We start from the raw sequence: 25289 nt of genomic DNA on the forward strand, positions 1-25289 counted from the left end.
TCACTGTGAACACACTAGGTAACCTGAGGGGCCCCTTCAGAGAGGTGGTCACTGTGAACACACTAGGTAACCTGAGGGGCCCCTTCAGAGAGGTGGTCACTGTGAACACACTAGGTAACCTGAGGGCCCCTTCAGAGAGGGAGTCACTGTGAACACACTAGGTAACCTGAGGGGCCCCTTCAGAGAGGTGGTCACTGTGAACACACTAGGTAACCTGAGGGGCCCCTTCAGAGAGGTGGTCACTGTGAACACACTAGGTAACCTGAGGGCCCCTTCGGAGACCCTCAGAACCTGTGATAATATTCTATATAGAGTATTCTGATTACATAAAAGTTTTAATTACTTGGAACAAATACTCTTTTACTTTGTATTTGAACTTGATTTGAGGAAAAAGTGACAGATACTGTACATTCCCGACAACTGTTTAGTTTCTGTAAACACTACCCCCCCCCCCCCCCCCTCTCCCTCTCTCTCTCTCTCTCCCTCTCTCTCTCTCTCTCTCTCTCTCTCTCTCTCTCTCTCTCTCTCTCTCTCTCTCTCTCTCTCTCTCTCTCCCTCTCTCTCTCTCTCCCTCTCTCTCTCTCTCTCTCTCTCCCTCCCTCCCTCCCTCCCCCTCTCTCTCTCTCACACACACACACACTCACATCCTTGTTCGCCCCCATCTCCCCCCTCTTGTGTTCCAGTATTTCCTATAAGTACCCCTGAACCATTGGTGCTACTCACCCCACCACGGTGCCTCACAGCCAATCGCACGCAGCAGGGGGTGCTGCTCACCTGGCTGCCCCCTGCCAATCACACAGCACCTGTCCAGCATTACGTCATGGAGTTCCGCCTCGGGGAGCGCTGGAACATCCTGGACGACAGCATTCCCACTGGAGAGACCGAGCTGCTGGCTAGAGACCTCATACAGGTACAGATCGCTGCTAGATATAATACAGGTACCAAGCTGGTAGCTGGAGAATACGCGAGATATTTTTCCGTAGCCGTAGTTTGCGAAGACGCTCTCGGATTGGCTAGCCCGCGTACAGCGAAGAAGACCCTCTCTGATTGGTTTAGCTCCGAAGGGCTCTGGGATAGAAATGTCTGACGCACATTACATATATATTCTCTGCTTCGAAGTGGTTATGCTTAGAGTTTGGAATCAGGGCTGGTGGTCCATAAATATACTCTAGGAGAATATATATTGTAATGTGCGAACAATCTTGTGTGTACAAAGCGGACATTTCTATCCCAGAGCCCGTCGGAGCTAAACCAATCAGAGAGGGTCTTCGCTGTACGCGGGCTAGCCAATCAGAGAGCGTCTTCGCAAACTACGGCTACGAAAAAAATATCACACGGAGAGCTGTTAGCTATAGCTATATATTATACAGATAACAAGCTGGTAGCTAGAGAATACAGATAACAAGCTGTTAGCTATAGCTATATATTATACAGGTAACAAGCTACTAGCACCTCGATATTATATATACCAAGCTAGTAATCTAGCTAGAGAATACAGATACCAAGCTGTTAGCTAGAGAATACAGATAACAACCTGTTAGCTAGAGAATACAGATACCAAGCTGTTAGCTAGAGAATACAGATAACAACCTGTTAGCTAGAGGATATACAGATAGCTAGCTGTTAGCTAGAGAATGTAGATACCAAGCTGTTAGCTAGAGAATGTAGATACCAAGCTGTTAGCTAGTTGCTAGCTAGATAATACAGATAACAAACTGTTAGCTAGCTATTAGCTAGAGCAGGGGTTCTCAAACGTTTTGTGACCCCATTTTATTTAGGATTTCTTTTGGGGACCCCACACTTAATGTATTGCGTAATTTCAATGTGGAATTAAGGAATATCAAAATAAAAGCACACGTTGTTGAACTTGATCATGCATATTTATTAGAACATTGAATTACAGCACTATGTTATCAATACACATTTATAAAACGAGGCATATTTAGCCAAAATATGTTGCCAGAACATACATTTCTTTTTTTTTCAAAAAAAAATTTACTTTCCAATGCGCTGTCACCTGTCACCTACCCGCGACCCCAATTTGGGTCGCGACCCGTAGTTTGAAAACCACTGAGCTAGAGAATACATGGACCAAGCTGTTAGCTAGCTGCTAGCTAGAGAATACGCTTATAGCTTATCCGCAACAGTAAGTTACTTCCGGGGTAGGCCTGATTGGCCCCGACAGGCACGTGACGCGCAACTTTCTCTGCCGCGCGGCACGCTCCGCGGAGCCGAGCGGCAGAGCTTGCGGAATTACGTAACCGTCCAAATACGCCATGACTTTCATTCGGCGCTTCAGCTCACCTGGCAGAGCAGCGGTCCTGCGATCCTGCGGTCCGTTGTTGGTGAGTTCGAATCCCATCAAATCTTTTTTTTTTAACGTGATTTTTTTTTTAACATGTATTCTTTCGCCGGTTAAGGTTAGGCATGGTTAAGGTTAAGGTTAAGGTTAGGCATTGTTTCGGAGTTGGTTAAGGTTAGAACGGTTAAGTTTAGGCGCTGTTAAGGAGCTGGTTAAGGTTAGAGTTTGTCTTAGAGAATGGCAATATTCTTTCTATGGTTAAGGTTAGGCATGGTTAAGGTTAAGGTTAGGCATTGTTTCGGAGTTGGTTAAGGTTAGAACGGTTAAGTTTAGGCGCTGTTAAGGAGCTGGTTAAGGTTAGAGTTTGTGTTAGAGAATGGCAATAGACAGCCTATTTCCGCGCGACAGCTCTCAGCAGCCTCGTTGCGCGTCCTGAGTTTGCCGCGTCACGTGCCTGTCGGGGCCAATCAGGCCTACCCCGGAAGTCACTTACTGTTGCGGAACAGTTACAGGCAGAGAATACAGGTACCAAGCAGTTAGCTAAAGAATGCAGATACTAAGCTGTTATCTAGAAGATACAGGTACCAAGCTGTTAGCTAGCTGCTATCTAGAGTTCTTATCTAGATTCTGACCCACTAGCTATCGGGTTTGTGAAGCTAGACGTTTGCTATGGACACCGACTGTCATCTGGAGAATCAGTTACAGTTTATTATTACAGCTAAAACATTACAAAACATGCAAAATGGGGAAAGTGAAATGTTGAGTTGTCTCCAATGATGATTGTGAGATGTACTTCCCTCAACCATATTTCAACCTAAAAATCAATGAACCTCTACACATGGTGGTGGCTCGCCCCAGAAATGAAACGCATTGTAATGTCATCTTCCAAAGCCCAATAGAGGCCTGTTTGTGTAGCTTTCTCTCTTCCAACATGGCTGCCTGTAACCATTGGCAACCACTTTAGAAAGGAAATGCCTCATTTCTGTCCAGTGGTAGAGCAGGTAAAAGGAAAAACATATTACTGTTCCACTGTGACTTGTCTACAAGGTCGAGTAATAAGACACCAAATTATAAAAATGTCATTTATTTTTCATATACCATTATCAACCAATAGCAACCATTGTTTCTTCCAACATGGAGGACAAGTTCAAGTTTCAAGTTTCTTTAATGTTGTCATACAGAAGTACAGAATACTTTTATACAAAATGCTTCTTTCTGTTACGCTCCAGAGACTGTGCTAGACAAAAGATAAGTATGAAATAAAATAGTATAGCATGTAAAAATAGAAGTAAAAAATAGAAGTCACGTACGTAGACACAGTGTTCAGTATATACATATGTACAATGTTCAATGCAGAATAGAAGTAACTGAGTTACCATACAATATACAATATACTATGCAATACTATACAATACTATATAGTGCAAAGCAGAAATGGGATGAGGTACAATTTAGGTACAATTTACAGTAAGGTGTACTGAGGTATGGGTTGTAGTGCAAATCATTTACCAATAAATATAAAGTGTGTTTAGGTGTTCTAAAGTGTGGAGAGTAGATGCTGCAGTGTGTTGTTTGTTTAAAGTGAGTGTGTGTGTGTGGATGTGTGTGTTTGATGGTTGTTGCATAGTGGTATTGTTCGTTGAGCAACCTGATGGCCTGGGGATAGAAGCTTCTTCTGAGTCTTTCTGTGCTTGCCATGAGACTCCGGTATCGCAAATGGGCATTCTCAACATTCCATGAAAGGCCTCTAGCAAGCAGACGCACCCAAATGCTGAGCTGTTACCTGGCTGGCGGATTGTTTGACAGTCTGCCAAGACCCTGCACTATAGGATTTTTTCGACAGCACAGTTAGAGGTCAAAGATTTAGCCCCCGGTGTGTATATATAGTGAGAACCAAGACAGCGGCTGATTAGATGTCCAACTGATGGAGGCTACAGTAGGTGGGGTCACAAGCGAGGTTGATGCAAGGTCTGCTCAGAATACACTATAGTATAATGAGTCTACTCAGTCTACACTATATTATAATGAGTCTATGCAGTATTATAATGAGTCTACTCAGTCTACACTATATTATAATGGGTCTACTCAGACTACACTATTATAATGGGTCCACTCAGACTACACTATAACTTTATTAGAGCACTTTATTATGCTCTACCTCCAGAGCCACTGTCACTCCCCGGATACTTTGAAGGGGAGCTGAGCATTAAAAAGAGAACAACAGAACAGGACATGTACTGTATGTACTGTACTGTCTAAGCCCCTATTAGGTCTCCCTGCGATGGAAGCCTTGGCGTTAACACAGTGTCTCCTCACAGTCCAGGCCCAGCAGGGGGATGTCAAAGCCAGTGTTGGGAAAGTTCACTTTCTACATGAACTAGTTCAGTTCACAGTTCACACATTTTAAAATGAACTAGTTCGGTTCATAGTTCATAATTCAAATGTCTTAACTAAAGTTCATGGTTTCAAAAATGAACTAGTTTATAGTTTATAGTTCTTTTTTCAATACGTTGCTGCCTGCAAGCTATTATTTGTCAAAATGATTGCCACGACCCATATAGAACCACAGACAGCAATCAGAATACTGGCATTTCCATCACACTGTGATTATTTATCAGTGTTTCCCCTACCATTACCTTGAAGGGGGTGTCGCACGTAACGAGTTTCTCTCTCTGTGCGCAATGCGCGTGTGCGCCCGTCCCAAATCGGGCACACTTTTCAACGAAGTTATACTGTGATAGAGCGCCGAGAATTAACGCGTTCACAATTACTGTTCTGCATGGTTTTCCATCGGGTTTATCTCTAGGGGAAACTCTTGCGAGCACGGGGGGAGAACATAGGCTCCACACAGAAAGGCCCGGGAGATACCCCACCTGGGTAACCTGGCAACCCAGCAACCTGGTCCCTGAGCGGGAATCGTACCCAGGACCTTCTTGCTGTGAGGCGACAGTGTTAGCCACTACACCACCGCGCTGCCCGACCCACACCATGGTGTGTGTGAAAGGGACCCGACCACCGTGTCAAGTCAAGTCAAGAGTTTTATTTGTCACGGCATACGAGTATACAATGAAATGCGGGTGGTCTTGCCCGCAACGATGTGCAATACAGTGGTACAACATATAATAGAATCCAATACAAAAAACATTGTGCAATAACAGGTAACAGGTAACAGGTAACATGGTGTGACATCTCGGTATCTGTACATAGTTATTTACAGGGCATATAGGACATGCTAGGTAGCTTTGGTAGTGCAATACACTGTTACTGTTGTTATACTAATTTAAAGTGGCCTTTCCTTTTGGCAATAAGTGTGGGTGTGTGCGGCATGAGTGTGTGCCCGCTCATGTTAAAGTGTTAAAGTGGCTGCTAGTGTGTGAGCGTGCACAGCGTGCGTAAATGGTAAATGGCTGCTTTTTTATATAGCGCTTTTATCCAAAGCGCTTTACAATTTGTTACTCACATTTTTACCCATTCACTCACACATTCACACACCGACGGCGGAGGCAACCATGCAAGGTGCCAACCTGCTCATCGGGAGCAATTAGGGGTTAAGTGTCTTGCTCAAGGACACATCGACACGCTGCCCGGAGCGGGAATCGAACCGGGAACCTCCAGATTGCCAGACGACTGCGCTACCTCCTGAGCCACTGTCGTGTGTGTGTCGTGTGTGTGCTCATGTGTGCTTATGTGTGGATAGTTCAGTGTTCTGTGGTACTCAATGTTCATTGTTCAAGACTCTGATGGCCTGGGGGAAGAAGCTGAGCCTAAGCCTCTCTGTCCTAGTAGCGGAGATTGCGCTCGTCACCAATGCAAGAGACTCTGGTCTCGAACCCGGGTGTCAGCATTGCCTCCGGCTTGGGCCAGTCGTCATACTATCTCAATTGGCAGAGGTAGCGGGTGGAAGTCGATGGGTGGGGATTGGACGTTGTGGACAGCGACTCCTACAGGTCGGTTGGGGGACGCCCGCACAGCAGAGACAGGAAGTAGCGGGGGTAGTGTGAGCCTGCCATGCGTTACACCTCGCCACTGAGAGTCCGCGCTGTCTGGTGAAAAGATGTGACAGGCTGCCTCCTCGTGTACCGGAGGGGACACGTGATGCCAGGCTTCTATCCTCCCTACGACCGACCAGTGGGAGGCATAGTCGAGCAACGTTCAAGACAGGGGAGGGGAGAATTGGAAATACGAAATTGGGATGGGAGAAAAATAGAAAATAAGGAGAAGAAGTGGACCAAAAAAAAAGAAGCAACTGAAAGAAGAAGGCCTGACGCTGAAGAACAACGTAAATTGTGACGGACAGACAGCACCGTGTTCCTGGGCCACACCGTGTCACGGCAGACGGCACGACGCCGGAATCAAACGAGGTCAGAGCAATCATGGAGATGTCGGAACCAGCCGGGGGTTGAAGAAAGTGTGAGGAGAGTGATGGGGGAATGGCCAATTATCTGGGCAAGTTGTTATTACCCCACCTTGCATCATACAACCGCCCCAATCAAAGATCTGCTCCGTGAGAAGAACCACTGGTGCCGGGGAGCTCCACAGAAAGATGCCGTTCAGAGACTGAGATCTGAGTTCATCACGTGTGTTGGCTCCATCATCCTCACCAACAGCAGCGACATGTGTATCCGCTGAGGCCTCTTTGGCCTTGGGGGGCGTCCTGAGCCAACAGCAGACAGATGGAACATGGAAGCCGATTGCGTTCATCTCACGAGGCCTGTCCGACTTTTGACTCTTCATTGAAATGTATTTTTTTTTAATAAAAACCACATCCAGAACGTTCGAACATTTATAATTGTAAATGTTGAATTACATCTTTCTCTCTTCCTGGAGCCATACTACAGACGTATCTTTCTCTCTTCCTGTAGTCATACAGACGTATCTTTCTCTCTTCCTGTAGTCGTACAGATGTTTCTATCTCTCTTCCTGTAGCCATACTACAGATGTATCTTTCTCTCTTCCTGTAGCCATACAGAAGTTTCTATCTCTCTTCCTGTAGTCATACAGATGTTTCTATCTCTCTTCCTGTAGTCATACAGATGTTTCTATCTCTCTTCATCTAGTCATACAGACGTATATTTCTCTCTTCCCGTAGTCATACAGATGTTTCTATCTCTCTTCCTGTAGTCATACAGACGTTTCTATGTCTCTTCCTGTAGTCATACAGATGTTTCTATCTCTCGTCCTGTAGTCATACAGATGTATCTTTCGCTCTTCCTGTAGTCATACAGATGTTTCTATATCTCTTCCTGTAGTCATACAGACGTGTCTCTCTCTCTTCCTGTAGTCATACAGACGTTTCTATCTCTCTTCCTGTAGTCATACAGACGTATCTTTCTCTCTTCCTGTAGTCATACAGACGTATCTTTATCTCTTCCTGTAGTCATACAGATGTATCTATCTCTCTTCCTGTAGTCATACAGATGTATCTATCTCTCTTCCTGTAGTCATACAGACGTATCTTTCTCTCTTCCTGTAGCTCATACAGATGTTTCTATGTCTCTTCCTGTAGTCATACAGATGTTTCTATGTCTCTTCCTGTAGTCATACAGATGTATCTATCTCTCTTCCTGTATCCATACAGATGTATCTATCTCTCTTCCTGTAGCCATACAGATGTTTCTATCTCTCTTCCTGTAGCCATACAGATGTTTCTATCTCTCTTCCTGTATCCATACAGATGTATCTATCTCTCTTCCTGTAGTCATACAGACGTTTCTATCTCTCTTCCTGTAGCCATACAGATGTTTCTATCTCTCTTCCTGTATCCATACAGATGTATCTATCTCTCTTCCTGTAGTCCTGCAGACGTTTCTATGTCTCTTCCTGTAGCTCAACAAACAGCCACCTACTCTCACACATTACTCACATCCTTTAACATTCTTCAGCTGCTGACTTCTCACTGCAGTGGTTGAGGTAATTGGACCACATGGGAGCCACTGTTTGGTAGTCTGCCTTTGTGTGTGTGTGTGTGTGTGTGTGTGTGTGTGTGTGTGTGTGTGTGTGTGTGTGTGTGTGTGTGTGTGTGTGTGTGTGTGTGTGTGTGTGTGTGTGTGTGTGTGTGTGTGTGTGTGTGTGTGTGTGTGTGTGTGTGTGTGTGTGTGTGTGTGTGTGTGTGTGTGTGTGTGTGTGTGTGTGTGTGTGTGCTTGTGTGCATGCATGCATGTGTGTATGTGTGCGCGTCCGTGCGTGTGTGTGTACGTGCGTGTATGTGTGTGCGTGCGTGCATGTGTGTGTGTGCGTGTGTGTGTACAAGCACAGTTGCTGTAACTAATATGACGTATATGTTCCTCCTTAACATCATATTTTTTTTCCTACTTGTCCAAGAAGTGAACAGTCTGCCACCTCACACTACGGCCTCATAGGTACATTAAGGCTGTATAACTCTTGTACAACCCTCTCTTTAATGTGACTTTTCATTTTAAGGTCACGGTTTGATTCGATTTTTCCATTTCTTTTGAGCTGTCAGTTTGGCTGTAAATGCAGCTGGAAAAGAAGCCTGAGTCAGGATTTTTTTTTATCCGCTTAGATACATTTCCTTGTGACATCTACATATCCTGCCAAGTTAGCTGCGTTGCCTGCAGAGGTGAGCGGTGCCTACCGGTGCTCAGCTTGTAGACAGAAAACTTTTCAACGACACAAACATTGTTTTCATTAGTGACAGAAATACTGACATACGATTGACTTGTGGGAGAATTCTTCAAACCTCGATTTGCCCATAAAGTAAAGGTAATAAGGTGAAGGTCAAGGTCAAATGTATTTATATACAGTAGCACATTTAAAAACAAGCGAGGTTGACCAAAGTGCTGCGACAGTGGCTCAGGAGGTAGAGCGTCATCTGGTAATCGGAAAAGGTTCTCGGTTAGATTCCCGGGCAGCGTGTCGAAATGTCCTTGAGCGTGAGTGACACTTCCCGGTGAGCAGGTTGGCACCTTCGCATTCCGCCGTCGGTGTGTGAATCACGTGTGGTGAGTGAATGGGTCAAATGTGAGGAACAGAAATTGTCAAGATGCTTTAGATCAAATAAATATATATATATGAATAATGAACCAATAGACAGTACAAGAGTCCTGTAAAGAGAGGCATCATCCCGTGGTGACGTCTGTGTTTCTGTCTGCTTTCTGTCCCACAGGAGGCCTGGTATGAGTTCCGGGTCATGGCCGTCATGGTCGACATGATCAGCGAGCCGAGCAACATAGTGGGAGTGTCGAGTACAGGTGAGAGACCAGAGGAGACGTTACAGTATGGTTCTAGTACAGGTGTTCCCAAGAGGCACCAGACTGTCTTGAGATGACTGATGTTCCTCCCAAGAGGCACCAGACTGTCTTGAGATGACTGATGCTCCTCCTGAGAGGCAGAATACTGACTGTCTTGAGATGACTGATGCTCCTCCTGAGAGGCAGAATACTGACTGTCTTGAGATGACTGATGCTCCTCCTGAGAGGCAGAATACTGACTGTCTTGAGATGACTGATGTTCTGAGAGGCAGAATACTGACTGTCTTGAGCAGGCACATGCACACATAGAGGCCAAGGGGTGCTTGAGCACCTGCCTTTTTGAGCCTCATCAAAAAAGTGCCCTTTTTGAAAATTAATTTTTAATTTTTTTATTTATTTATTTATTTTTTGTTACGCATATAGACTGCCCTTCCAACTGAAAAATGTCAGGATAGAATCAAAATATTAGGTAAAGAGAGAGAGATGCCCCATATTCCATTGCAGTTTGCACGGCCTCCTCAGCGTGCCTCTCCCCGGACCTATATATTTTATGCATAGCGTGGGTGATGATGATGATGATGATGATAGAAACCGCTGTGGCGCATACAGTTGAATGCTGGTATTACACTCATTGAGGGACACGAAGAAGTCAAGTCCGATGGGATTTGGGAATCTCAAATACAAATCGAGATTGGAATAAAAAATGCATTTATATTAAACAATACAGAATATACAGCACTTCTTGGGGTCTGTAGGGTAAGCACTTATTCCCTCCCCCCTGAACATTTATGGAGATGTATGGGCCTTTTAAGTCAGTGATAGAAGTGTCTTTCATGGATAAGTGAGCTCCTGCACTGATTATTATAGTTCAATATTCAATATTTGATCACCAAAACCCCCCAAAAAGCATAAAAAGGGGGCCCCCCGCCCGAAAAGGGCCCTTAAAAATCGCACTTGCGTGCTACGTGTAGTGTCCTTTTCAGCCTTCGAGCACCTGCCCCTCTAAAGTCCTGTGCACGTCCCTGGTCTTGAGGTGGCTGATGTTCCTGAGAGGCAGAATACTGACTGTCTTGAGGTGGCTGATGTTCCTGAGAGGCACGAGACTGTCTTGAGGTGGCTGATGTTCCTGAGAGGCACGTCCCTGGTCTTGAGGTGGCTGATGTTCCTGAGAGGCAGAATACTGACTGTCTTGAGGTGGCTGATGTTCCTGAGAGGCACGAGACTGTCTTGAGGTGGCTGATGTTCTGAGAGGCAGAATACTGACTGTCTTGAGGTGGCTGATGTTCCTGAGAGGCACGAGACTGTCTTGAGGTGGCTGATGTTCTGAGAGGCAGAATACTGACTGTCTTGAGGTGGCTGATGTTCTGAGAGGCAGAATACTGACTGTCTTGAGGTGGCTGATGTTCCTGAGAGGCAGAATACTGACTGTCTTGAGGTGGCTGATGTTCTGAGAGGCACGAGACTGTCTTGAGGTGGCTGATGTTCTGAGAGGCAGAATACTGACTGTCTTGAGGTGGCTGATGTTCTGAGAGGCAGAATACTGACTGTCTTGAGGTGGCTGATGTTCCTGAGAGGCAGAATACTGACTGTCTTGAGGTGGCTGATGTTCCTGAGAGGCAGAATACTGACTGTCTTGAGGTGGCTGATGTTCCTGAGAGGCAGAATACTGACTGTCTTGAGGTGGCTGATGTTCTGAGAGGCAGAATACTGACTGTCTTGAGGTGGCTGATGTTCTGAGAGGCAGAATACTGACTGTCTTGAGGTGGCTGATGTTCTGAGAGGCAGAATACTGACTGTCTTGAGGTGGCTGATGTTCCTGAGAGGCAGAATACTGACTGTCTTGAGGTGGCTGATGTTCCTGAGAGGCAGAATACTGACTGTCTTGAGATGACTGATGTTCTGAGAGGCAGAATACTGACTGTCTTGAGGTGGCTGATGTTCCTGAGAGGCAGAATACTGACTGTCTTGAGATGACTGATGTTCTGAGAGGCAGAATACTGACTGTCTTGAGGTGGCTGATGCTCCTGAGAGGCAGAATACTGACTGTCTTGAGATGACTGATGCTCCTGAGAGGCAGAATACTGACTGTCTTGAGATGACTGATGCTCCTGAGAGGCACGAGACTGTCTTGAGATGACTGATGTTCTGAGAGGCAGAATACTGACTGTCTTGAGATGACTGATGCTCCTGAGAGGCAGAATACTGACTGTCTTGAGATGACTGATGCTCCTGAGAGGCACGAGACTGTCTTGAGGCGGCAACAATGCTATTATTCATAGACAATACAATACATGCATGAACAACACAATACTGCCTCCATAGTCATACATTATACAATATATAGTCCGCAAAACATGACAACAACTTGAGGTCATCACTTTAAGGAACACGGCAACAGTATGGGAAATTACCTCGAACCATCTTCTCCGCACAATATCTAAGCTTGGCTAGTGGTCCGTATCGGCTTCCATTAATTTGTACTAAGCTAGTGTAGGAGTGTTTTTTTACTCCTGTTGTACTTGAACCATTGGAGGTCTAAATATAGAATTGAGGGCAGTAGAGTATTTCCAGGGATCAAGTAATTACTGTTGTAATAGAACACAGAGAGAGCGGTTATGTAGCCTGCCAGCAGCTCAACAACCATCCTCACACAGTCACCTTATTCACTTTGCAATGTGATTGATGCAGGTTTGATGTGATGTGTGAGGTACGGACACAGAAGTGCCCGTTCACGTCAGTGTTAAAACGTAGCTATGAAAATGCCACTTCAAGAACCAAAATAGTCAATGCAACAGTCGGAATACACTATCAGAGTCAAAACGACAGTCAGAATGCACTGTCAGAGTCAAAACAACAATCAAGAATATAATGTCAGAGTTAAAACAACAATCAAGAATACAATGTCAGAGTCAAAACAACAATCAAGAATATAATGTCAGAGTTAAAACAACAATCAAGAATACAATGTCAGAGTCAAAACAACAATCAAGAATACACTATCAGAGTCAAAACGACAGTCAGAATGCACTGTCAGAGACAAAACAACAATCGAGAATACAATGTCAGAGTTAAAACAACAATCAAGAATACACTATCAGAGTCAAAACAACAGTCAGAATATACTGTCAGAGTCCAAACAACAGCCATAATATACTGTCAGAGTCCAAACAACAGCCAGAATACACTGTCAGAGTCAAAACAACAGTCAGAATGCACTGTCAGAGTCAAAACAACAATCAAGAATACAATGTCAGAGTCAAAACAACAATCAAGAATACAATGTCAGAGTTAAAACAACAATCAAGAATACACTATCAGAGTCAAAACAACAGTCAGAATATACTGTCAGAGTCCAAACAACAGCCAGAATACACTGTCAGAGTCCAAACAACAGCCAGAATACACTGTCAGAGTCAAAACAACAGTCAGAATAACACTGACTGAATAACATCGGAATCATAAATTATTTATTACCTGACTCATATTGTTAAACACATGGAAATGAATTAGTCATCAGCTCATTGAAATGCGTTCGTAACGATCTACGAAATGATGAAGGCGAAGTGAATAAGGTGAATAGGGCAGATTTTTATTTATTTGTTTATTGTTGTTTTTTTACCTTTTACAAATGTTCTTTTTCAGCAACACCCTGCTTCACATTCACACAGTTACAGTCACACCTGGGAGCTGCCCAGTACAACTACAGTCTGACACTGTTGACCACTAGGAGCTGCCCAGTACAACCACAGTCTGACACTGTTGACCACTAGGAGCTGCCCAGTACAACCACAGTCTGACACTGTTGACCACTAGGAGCTGCCCAGTACAACCACAGTCTGACACTCTTGACCACTAGGAGCTGCCCAGTACAACCACAGTCTGACACTCTTGACCACTAGGAGCTGCCCAGTACAACCACAGTCTGACACTGTTGACCACTAGGAGCTGCCCAGTACAACCACAGTCTGACACTGTTGACCACTAGGAGCTGCCCAGTACAACCACAGTCTGACACTGTTGACCACTAGGAGCTGAATACGACCGTTCATTTCTGACGATGATCAATGAGGAGAGATCAGATTTCCATGTCACTGTTATGCATTTCATGGCCACACACAAAGCGATGTCCGTAAACAACCACACACATTCCTGTGGCTAAGGACGTAGAGCAGTCGTCTGGTAATCGGAAGGTTCCCCGTTTGATTCTCGTTCCTCCCGGGCAGCGTGTCAAGGTGTCCTTGAGCAAGACACTTAACCCCTAACTGCTCCCGATGATGAGCAGGTTGGCACCTTGCCTGGTCGCCTCCGCCGTCGGTGTGTGAATGTGTGAGTGAATGGGTGAAAGTGAGGAACAAAATTGTAAAGCGCTTTGGATAAAATCGCTATATAAATGCACCATTTCGACAATGCTGGGGGGGGGGGTTCAACCAGCAACCCCTTGCAGTAGCCTGCTCCTCTATCCTCAGGGCTACTTTAAGTATTGCACACACAGCAACCTAAACGTATTCTTTCGCTTATTCAGCAGAGTTTTAATTCTGGCTCCCAGTGTAGCACACACCGTTACTCCTTTGTATAATCTGAAAAGTATGACATCATCGCTGTGTCTCCGTTCCGCTCCCGGAACCTTCCACTCGGATTGTGACTTTGTGAGTGACAGGGAAAATAGAGTCATCAAGACTCTGTATCGGTGTATTGAAATGAGCGGCACTGAAGCCTGACGTCTTGCTGTCACCCTCTCCGTGTGACGGGTCTGATGCGTAGAGGTCACTGAGTACACACTACACAGCACTTGATGACAGCAGCTGGAGTCTCGTCTCTAGAGCTACCCGGCAACCTCTTTGTGAAGGGAAGTGCTCTACCGCCCTCTGTTGGCGAGAGAGGGGAATTGCATTGTGTGGTGACATAATTGGTGGTGTACGCAGGCCGCCTGTATGCTTTCCCCAACGCAGTTGTGTTTCCGCGCCTCTGATTGGCCCGCGCGTTTCTGGTCATGTGACATGTGCGCCAATCGTGGGACCGCAAGTTTTTACACTGGTTAAGCTTAGGCGCTCTTTCGAAGTTGGTTAAGGTTAGTGTTTGTCTTAGAGCATGGCGATAGAACGCCAGGTAGTTTGCAGGCTGTTAGACCCGGAAATAGGCGCAGAACGTGCTGTCCCACGATTGGCGCACATGTCACATGACCTGGCCAATCAGAGCGCAAAGCGGGAACGCGGAAACACAACTGCGTTGGGGAAAGCATACACGCGTCCAGCCCGGCTACGGTACTGTTTTGACAGACAGGTATCATTTGACAAATCTCTCCCTTTCCTTCCTCTGTCTCCATCCTTCCACCTCTCCTCTCTCATCCCTCCATCCCTTCTTCTTCACTCCAAACCATTCCTCCATCTTTACTCACTCTACCCCTCCCCACTGTCTCTCCATCCCTCTGTCTGCCACTACTCAACTGCTACCTACCTTCCTGGACCCCCCCCCCCCCCACCTCATCCCTTTCTCTCTCACCCTCTCACCTCTCTCTCCCCCTCCCACCTCTCTCTCTCTCTCCCACCTCTCTCTCTCTCTCCCACCTCTCTCTCTCCCCCTCCCACCTCTCTCTCTCTCCCCCTCCAACCTCTCTCTCTCTCTCTCTCTTCTCTCTCTCACCCTCCCACCTCTCTCTCTCCCCCTCCCACCTCTCTCTCTCCCCCTCCCACCTCTCTCTCTCCCCCTCCCACCTCTCTCTCTCCCCCTCCCACCTCTCTCTCTCCCCCTCCCACCTCTCTCTCTCCCCCTCCCACCTCTCTCTCTCCCCCTCCCACCTCTCTCTCTCTCCCCCTCCAACCTCTCTCTCTCTCTCTCTCTTCTCTCTCTCACCCTCCCACCTCTCTCTCTCTCACCTCTCTCTCTTTCCCCCTCCCACCTCTCTCTCTCTCCCCCTCCAACCTCTCTCTCTCTCTCTCTCTTCTCTCTCTCACCCTCCCACCTCTCTCTCTCTCTCTCACCCTCCCACCTCTCTCTCTCTCACCTCTCTCTCTCTCACCCTCCCACCTCTCTCTCTCTCACCTCTCTCTCTCTCACCCTCCCACCTCTCTCTCTCTCTCCCTCCCACCTCTCTCTCTCTCTCCCACCTCTCTCTCACCCTCCCATATCTCTCACCATCCCACCTCTCTCTCCCTCCCACCTCTCTCTCACCCTCCCATCTCTCTCTTTCTCTCTCTCACCCTCCCACCTCTCTCACCCTCCCATCTCTCTCTTCTCTCTCTCACCCTCCCACCTCTCTCACCCTCCCATCTCTCTCTTCTCTCTCTCACCCTCCCACCTCTCTCACCCTCCCATCTCTCTCTTCTCTCTCTCACCCTCCCACCTCTCTCTCACCCTCCCATCTCTCTCTTCTCTCTCTCACCCTCCCACCTCTCTCTCACCCTCCCATATCTCTCTCTTCTCTCTCTCACCCTCCCACCTCTCTCTCACCCTCCCATCTCTCTCTTCTCTCTCTCACCCTCCCACCTCTCTCACCCTCCCATCTCTCTCTTCTCTCTCTCACCCTCCCACCTCTCTCTCACCCTCCCATATCTCTCTCTTCTCTCTCTCACCCTCCCACCTCTCTCTCACCCTCCCATCTCTCTCTTCTCTCTCTCACCCTCCCACCTCTCTCTCACCCTCCCATCTCTCTCTTCTCTCTCTCACCCTCCCACCTCTCTCACCCTCCCATCTCTCTCTTCTCTCTCTCACCCTCCCACCTCTCTCTCACCCTCCCATATCTCTCTCTTCTCTCTCTCACCCTCCCACCTCTCTCTCACCCTCCCATCTCTCTCTTTCTCTCTCCCTCACCCTCCCATCTCTCACCCTCCCATCTCTGTCACCTCTCTCTTCTCTCTCTCACCCTCTCATCTCTCTCATCCTCATCTTCTTTCTCTTTCACTCCCCCTCCCTCTCTCACCCCCCCCCCCATATTGCCACCACATCTCCATCTACCTCACTATAATATATACTTGTACGTGCAATATGGCAGATGTCGGGACATGTGCAATAATGGTATTCGTTACAATATTTTCCGCCGTTTTTTTTTCTACTATGATGATTTTGCAATGCTTTTTTTTAAACCTTTTTTCATGTTCCTGTGAATAAGTGCACATGTAGCAGAGGGTACATGCATGTGTGGTGTGTCAGTGAGTGTGGGCACAACCAGGGCTTGACGTTGACACCTGCCCACCTGCCCAGGGCTAGTGAAAATGCTGAGTGGCTAGTGACTTTGGAAAACCACTAGCCACAGTGGCTAGTTAGCCAAAAAGTTAACGTCAAGCCCTGCATAGGTGTGTCAATGATAATGTTCACGGCGTTTGGAGCAATAATATAATTGCTAGGTTCAACACAGCCAAGGCATAGGTGTGTCAATGATAATGTTCACGGCGTTTGGAGCAACAATGTAATTGCTAGGTTCAACACAACTCTTCCACATCTACACCCTCCATCTTGTCCCAGTCAGCCGTTGCCCCAACTGGAGCTCCTTTTGCGGCTGAGTCACTGGTCGCAGGCAGTAGTAAACAATGGAGCCAACAGTCAGAAGCACAGTTGTACAGTTGGCGTGTAGCAGTATGATTACAATGATACTGTCCCCAGCAGGGGTTAGTGAAGAAGAAATTACCTATATTTATTACTTTTTGGGTGGGGGCGCGAGTGCGGGGATTTTTGGCTAGTGAAAATGCTGAGTGGCTAATGACTTTGGAAAACCACTAGCCACAGTGGCTAGTGAGCCAAAAGGTTTACGTCAAGCCCTGGGTACAACACATGTACGTATGGTAGTGTGTCTATGGGTACATCGTGTGTGAGTGGATATGTAGGTATCATTATTTTAGGTGCTGCACAAACCAATCTCGTTGTACTGTATTCAGATTCAGATTCCTTTATTAAGCCATTTGTGTAAAAAAACACATTGGTAATTGTGTATGCATTTTTTCATTATTTTTTTTCACAGTAACAACTAGGGCTGTCTTAAATACTTCGAAGCTTCGAAGCTTCGTTCGATGGCACAAGCTTCGAACATTAAAAAAAAATCAAAAAAAAAAAAAAATGTACTTCGGTGTGTGTGTGTGTGTGTGTGTGTGTGTGTGTGTGTGTGTGTGTGTGTGTGTGTGCGTGTGTGTGCATGGGGCCATTGGGTGGGGCCGGGGGACAAATACACTGGAGGAAAGTAACCCAGCTCAGCACTGCCCAAATTATATCATCACTATTGCCTGTTTGAAGGATATCATCCTCAAACACATATACACCACCTACACGCCTATTCTCAGTCCTTGCCCCACAATGGTGGAATGAACTACCCACCCCAGTTAGGACAGCCGAATCCCGTCCAATCTTTCGCCGTCGACTAAAGACGCACTTCTTCAACCATTATCTGAAATAAATAAAAAAAATAAAAATAAAAAAGATCTAACCCTAACTAACCTTACTGTCATGCACTTGTCCTAATAAACTAACCTACACTGTAACACGCAACACTTTGATGAATATTGTTACTCAGCTGATAGAGTTGTATCCTTCCTGATGACCTGTCGTACAGAACTTGTAAGTCGCTTTGGATAAAAGCGTCAGCTAAATGACTAAATGTAAATGTGAATGTAAATGCCTTGTAGAATTCCACACATAAGAAAGAAAGATACTGGGATGAATAAACAAAATAGGAAATAAAATGTAGAAATGCATGCAATTAGGCCTGCCACGATAACACATTTTGCTGGGCGATTAATTGCCCCCGAAAATATCGCGATAAGCGATATTATTGCGACCGGTTAGAGATTTTTTTTTGAGAAATTTATTTCCCAAAACTTTTATTTTGAAGCCCACCGCTCCGTCTTTTCCGGTTTTAGACTTTTATTTTGAAGCCCACCGACCGGACCGGAAGTATTGTTGTGATTATCCTAAGCAGAACATATGAGCCGACAACTTGTCTCGTCCGGTTGTTTTTGAGCTAATAACAAATGTTGAGATTGTTGGTGAACAACTAACTTTAGGTTAGTTTTAACGTTAGCTACTAACGTTAGATGCAGCTACTACAGGCAATCAACGATGAGGAGGAAGCGTCAAAGCAGTATATAATAGAATAGCTGTGGTGCGTAAGCACTGCAGCACGACTCGAAACTACCGGAGTGTTATAATAAATTAATTCATGTTTAACTTGTCCCCGTGTCCAGTCCTTTGACCAGCCCCACCCGTTCATTGTAAACAATGATGCATGTAATTGTATTAACGTTATTCTGTGTTGTACTTGTAGCTATGCTATACGTTGTATTTCGTTTGTTAGCATGGAATGAGACCAACCTACTCGGGCAGTAGCGAGTAACTACTTGGGTCTAAAAATAGCTAACGTTACACTACAAATAATGCTACTTGGTTAAAAGGAGCAACACTATTGAGAAATGTAGTTAAGCTGTGGCGTTGCCCCACGGAGCTCCCGTGCTGTACTCTAGTAACGTCAGCGGCCCGCCTCCCAACACGGACAGTGACTGACAAGCGGCACTGGTTCCGCCTCATTAAAACAAACGCGCAAATAGCAATTAATCGCGCCCGTCAAAATCATTGCATTCATTTTAATTATCGCAGCAATTAATCGATTTATTGCTTATCGCGGCAGGCCTACATGCAATACATAAATAAATATGAATCTCCATATATGAAATAGAACATTTAGATAAGGTGCTACTGAGATGTTTTGGTAAGTTCTTTGTTTTTTTGTGGAAGTAGCCCTTCTTAAAAATGCATGAACATTCACTGATAATTGGTCTGTAGTGGAGTCTACAAGGTCTACATTGCCGGACCTTGTAGACTGACATAATTCTGTGCATAGTTTAGTCTACACAGGCCATATTTCAAATAATCAAAATCTTACTTCATTCATCTTAAACATTCTTGATTTGGGGGATTGGTAGTTCCCATGAAATCTGAAGTTGTTCAAACGACAAGAGCGATCCACCTTGAATTAAATCACACAGCCGTGTTGGCTGCGTCACAGTCACGAAAGGGGCTACTTAATTCATTAAACCAATCCACTTTATTTATAGAACACATTTAAAAACAACAAAGTTTACCAAAGTGCTGTACAAGTCCCACAACATAAGATAAAAATATATATATATATATATATATATATATATATATATATATATATATATATATATATATATATATATATATATATATATATATAAATTAATTCAAAAAAATTAATTCGAAGCTTCGAATTAAAATCGAAGCTCGGCCCCGAAGCTTCGATTGCCAAAAGAAAATTCGAAGGTCAGCCCTAGTAACAACAACACAGACACAGGACAAAAACAGTGCAGTGGAGGATTAATCATTTAAATACATATATAAAGTGTAAAGTGCAGAGTTCCAGTAAAGACCAGTGCAGTGCAGTCAGTGTCATTGTGCCAGTGTCACTTGGGGGCAGAGGGGGGGGGGGGGGGGGGGGACCTGAGGCATTGATCAGCCTGGCGGCTGAGGGGAAGAAACTCAGTCTGTGACGAGCCTTTGGGATCCTCAGCCTTCTCCCAGATGGGAGCAGGGTGAAGAGGCTGTGTCCGGGGGGGGGGGGAGGGGTCGGCCATGATCTTTCTTGCCCTCTTCAGCGCCCCCTGGAGTCGTGCAGGGACCTGAGGGAGGGCAGGGGGGACAGCCGATGACAATAAAGCTTTCTACTCTACCCTCTCCCCAGACTTCTTCCCTCCCCCGGAGATGGTGGAGGAGGCTGGTCTGGCGAGGCCGGTGGTCGCAGGCATCGTGGCCACCATCTGTTTCCTGGCAGCGGCCGTCCTGTTCAGCACTCTGGCCGCCTGCTTCGTCAACAAGCAGCGCCGCCGCAAACTGAAGAGGAAGAGAGGTGAGGAAGAGGAAGGGCGGGGGGCTATCATGATTGATAGAAAGGAAGAAAATGCACACATATTCTTATGATATAGTATTAGGGCTGCACGATTCTTGCTAAAATGTGAATCACGATTTTTCTCTCTAAGATTCAAGAATTGAGATCACGATTCTCTCACGCGATTCTTATTTTTTTCAATAAAATCATTTATTGCACTCTTTCTTAAACAGACAACATAACATATATCAAAGCGCTTGACTTAAACTTAAAAGTCTCTTGTAACATACAAAATAACTCAAGTCAGAATCGCCATCAAAAAAATAAAGTAAAAAGTAAAAAATAGAAAAATAAAATAAAAATCGTCATAATCTAGACATTAGATTGCATAGGTCTATGAATCGAGATCGCGATTTTTTTTTAATTAATCGTGCAGCCCTATATAGTATGCATATTAACATACACCTGATCTAGTATGTATATTAACATACAGCTGATCTAGTATGTATATTAACATACACCTGATCTAGTATGTATATTCACGTACAGCTGATCTAGTATGTATATTCACGTACAGCTGATCTAGTATGTATATTAACATACACCTGATATAGTATGTATATTAACATACGCCTGATATAGTATGTATATTAACATACACCTGATCTAGTATGTATATTAACATACACCTGATCTAGTATGTATATTAACATACACCTGATATAGTATGTATATTAACATACACCTGATCTAGTATGTATATTCACGTACAGCTGATCTAGTATGTATATTCACGTACAGCTGATCTAGTATGTATATTAACATACACCTGATATAGTATGTATATTAACATACGCCTGATATAGTATGTATATTAACATACACCTGATCTAGTATGTATATTAACATACACCTGATCTAGTATGTATATTAACATACACCTGATCTAGTATGTATATTAACATACACCTGATATAGTATGTATATTAACATACACCTGATATAGTATGTATATTAACATACACCTGATATAGTATGTATATTAACATACACCTGATCTAGTATGTATATTAACATACACCTGATATAGTATGTATATTAACATACACCTGATATAGTATGTATATTAACATACACCTGATATAGTATGTATATTAACATACACCTGATATAGTATGTATATTAACATACACCTGATATAGTATGTATATATAGTATGTATATTAACATACACCTGATATAGTATGTATATTAACATACACCTGATATAGTATGTATATTAACATACACCTGATATAGTATGTATATTAACATACACCTGATATAGTATGTATATTAACATACACCTGATCTAGTATGTATATTAACATACACCTGATATAGTATGTATATTAACATACACCTGATATAGTATGTATATTAACATACGCCTGATATAGTATGTATATTAACATACGCCTGATATAGTATGTATATTCACGTACAGCTGATCTAGTATGTATATTAACATACACCTGATATAGTATGTATATTCACGTACAGCTGATCTAGTATGTATATTCACGTACACCTGATATAGTATGTATATTAACATACACCTGATATAGTATGTATATTAACATACGCCTGATATAGTATGTATATTAACATACGCCTGATATAGTATGTATATTCACGTACAGCTGATCTAGTATGTATATTAACATACACCTGATATAGTATGTATATTCACGTACAGCTGATCTAGTATGTATATTCACGTACAGCTGATCTAGTATGTATATTAACATACACCTGATATAGTATGTATATTCACGTACAGCTGATCTAGTATGTATATTCACGTACAGCTGATCTAGTATGTATATTCACGTACAGCTGATCTAGTATGTATATTAACATACACCTGATATAGTATGTATATTCACGTACAGCTGATCTAGTATGTATATTCACGTACAGCTGATCTAGTATGTATATTCACGTACAGCTGATCTAGTATGTATATTCACGTACAGCTGATCTAGTATGTATATTCACGTACAGCTGATCTAGTATGTATATTAACATACACCTGATCTAGTATGTATATTCACGTACAGCTGATCTAGTATGTATATTCACGTACAGCTGATCTAGTATGTATATTAACATACAGCTGATCTAGTATGTATATTCACGTACAGCTGATCTAGTATGTATATTCACATACCGGGGGTCCTTGATGGGGCCAATGACAATGAGAGGCTGACTATTGGCTCTTTACAGAGGTGTCACTTTCACCACTGTTATCTCCTCAATAGACAACTAAGGAATGAATATCCGACGACAAAGGTCTTCTCAGGTGGGGCTCCCAGAGAATAACATTTTCTCAGATGGCACTGATGTAGGAGGACAGGTTCCCGATTGATACAGAACCGTTTCAATTCCTGCCCTGCACTTTCTGTTGAGATCCAGCAGAGGGCAGTATGAACACAGTAGCAGCCATGGCTACACAGAGCTGAGGTTCCAGATATGTGGGCTAAAACCAGATGGTCTAGCTATTCAGTCAAATTATGTGTGGCTCTTCAAGTCTGCACAAAGCAGAGGTGAATATTTTCTCATCGTTTTCCCAGAGTAACTGGTATTTCCTTTCCTGTCAAAAAGCAGAAGCATTCTAAAGCATAAAGGATCATGCAACAAATGTTATCCTCAGTGTTAATTCAAGCAATACCATACTAGAGGCTATATATATGTCAACCTCGTTCGTAATGCCACATTACTCTAGGATGCCATACTTTCCACTTTCGCATATCAAATTATTCAGACTAAAAACACACCTCTTCAACCAATATCTGAAAAAGAAACGTCTTAGTCTTTTTACTATACTATAAGTATGTACCTTACTATACTACTACCTATCATGCTAATATCTATACTGCCATGCACTCAGACTGTAACACTCAAGATCAATACTATTGACGAACTGTAGCTCTCCTGCTGACTTGTCGTTGTACAATTTGTAAGTCGATTTTGGTTAAAAGCGTCAGCTAAATGACTAAATGTAAATACAATAATTGTACGTTATTTCTCTGTTTTTCTTTCTAGACCCCCCTCTTTCCATAACCCACTGCAGGAAAAGCATGGAGACGCCGTAAGTAACAACACACCTCTCCTCTCTCTGTCCCTGCGCTTTATCCAGATTAAGGCCGGAGCTGTTGCCCTGCACCATAACTCAGACCTCGTTAGAGAAAGGTCCTTGGTCAGTCCCATCTCTTACCAACAACAACAACAACCTGTTATGAATGGCTCCTGTCACATGCTGTCATCATCTACTGCAGTTACTTTAAGCAGTGCCCATATGTTGTCTTCATATCAGTCTGTATGTTTAAATGATTATTTTATTGTTCAACACAATAAACACACACGATGATAGATCATTCTCTATCAAACATAGAGTTCAAGTGGGGAGTCTGGGGACTATTGGTGGGTTGATTTGTGGCTGTGTGGGTTGGTTAGTCATGGGTTGGTTGGTTGTTTTTTTGGTGGATGTGTCAGGTTGGTTGGTTGGTGGGTGGGTGGGTGGGTGCCTAAGTTTGTTTGGTTGGTTCATTCGTTTGGTTGGTCGGTTGATTGCTTCATTGGTTTGGTCGGTTGGTTGGTTCATTAGTTTGGTTGGTTGGTTGGTTAGTTGGTTGATTGGTTGGTGGGTGCATTAGTTAGTTTGGTTGGTGGGTGCGTTAGTTAGTTTGGTTAGTGGGTTGGTTGGCTGGTTGGTGGGTGGTTGAGTTAACTTATTTGGTTCATTAGTTTGATTGGTTGGTTGGTTCATTAGTTTGGTTGGTTGGTTCATTAGTTTGGTTGGTTGGTTCATTGGTTTGATTGGTTGGTTCATTAGTTTGATTGGTTGGTTGGTTCATTCGTTTGGTTGGTTGGTTCATTGGTTTGATTGGTTGGTTGGTTCATTAGTTTGATTGGTTGGTTGGTTCATTCGTTTGGTTCGTTGGTTCATTAATCTGGTTGGTTGGTTCATTAGCTTGGTGGGTGGGTGGGTGGGTGCCTAACTTTGGTTGGTTGGTTGGTTCATTAGTTTGGTTGGTCGGTTCATTGGTTTGGTTGGTTGGTTAGTTGGTTGATTGGTTGGGGGGTGCATTAGTTAGTTTGGTTGGTAGGTGCATTAGTTAGTTTGGTTAGTGGGTTGGCTGGTTGGTGTGTGGGTGCATTAGTTTGGTTGGTTGGTTCATTAGATTGGTTTGTTGGTGGACGAGTTGGTTGGTTGGTGCATTAGATTGGTTGGTTGGTGGGTGAGTTGGTTGGTGGGTGGGTGGGTGCATTAGTTTGGTTGGTTGGTTCATTAGATTGGTTTGTTGGTGGGTGAGTTGGTTGGTTGGTGGGTGGGTGCATTCGTTTGGTTGGTTGGTTCATTAGATTGGTTGGTTGGTGGGTGAGTTGGTTGGTGGGTGGGTGCATTAGATTGGTTGGTTGGTGTGTGACTTGGTTGGTGGGTGGGTGGGTGCATTAGTTTGGTTGGTTGGTTCATTAGATTGGTTTGTTGGTGGGTGAGTTGGTGGGTGCATTAGTTTGGTTGGTTGGTTCATTAGATTGGTTTGTTGGTGGGTGCATTAGTTTGGTTGGTTGGTTCATTAGATTGGTTGGTTGGTGGGTGAGTTGGTTGGTTGGTGCATTAGTTTGGTTGGTTCATTAGATTGGTTGCTTGGTGGGTGAGTTGGTGGGTGTATTAGTTTGGTTGGTTGGTTCATTAGATTGGTTGGTTGGTGGGTGAGTTGGTGGGTGGGTGGGTGGGTGCATTAGTTTGGTTGGTTGGTTCATTAGATTGGTTGGTTGGTGGGTGAGTTGGTTGGTTGGTGTATTAGTTTGGTTGGTTCATTAGATTGGTTGGTTGGTGGGTGAGTTGGTTGGTTGGTGTATTAGTTTGGTTGGTTCATTAGATTGGTTGGTTGGTTGGTGA

The 25289-nt window shown here is 44.3% G+C and overlaps 1 protein-coding gene across 1 annotated transcript in view; it reads left to right on the forward strand.

The window, feature by feature from the left end:
• The window catches only part of igsf9bb (immunoglobulin superfamily, member 9Bb), a gene marked incomplete at both ends in the record, with an annotated part of 506998 nt that overhangs the window by 437076 nt on the left and 44633 nt on the right, over positions 1–25289 (forward strand). Inside the window, 4 exon segments of the mRNA XM_084319954.1 lie at positions 684–910; positions 9429–9513; positions 20198–20362; positions 23429–23474. Of these exon segments, the coding sequence (XP_084176080.1) occupies positions 684–910; positions 9429–9513; positions 20198–20362; positions 23429–23474 (523 nt within the window).

This window comes from Notolepis coatsorum (genome assembly GCF_963971535.1).
Source record: "Notolepis coatsorum genome assembly, chromosome: 8".
Classification (NCBI taxonomy): Eukaryota; Metazoa; Chordata; class Actinopteri; order Aulopiformes; family Paralepididae; genus Notolepis; species Notolepis coatsorum.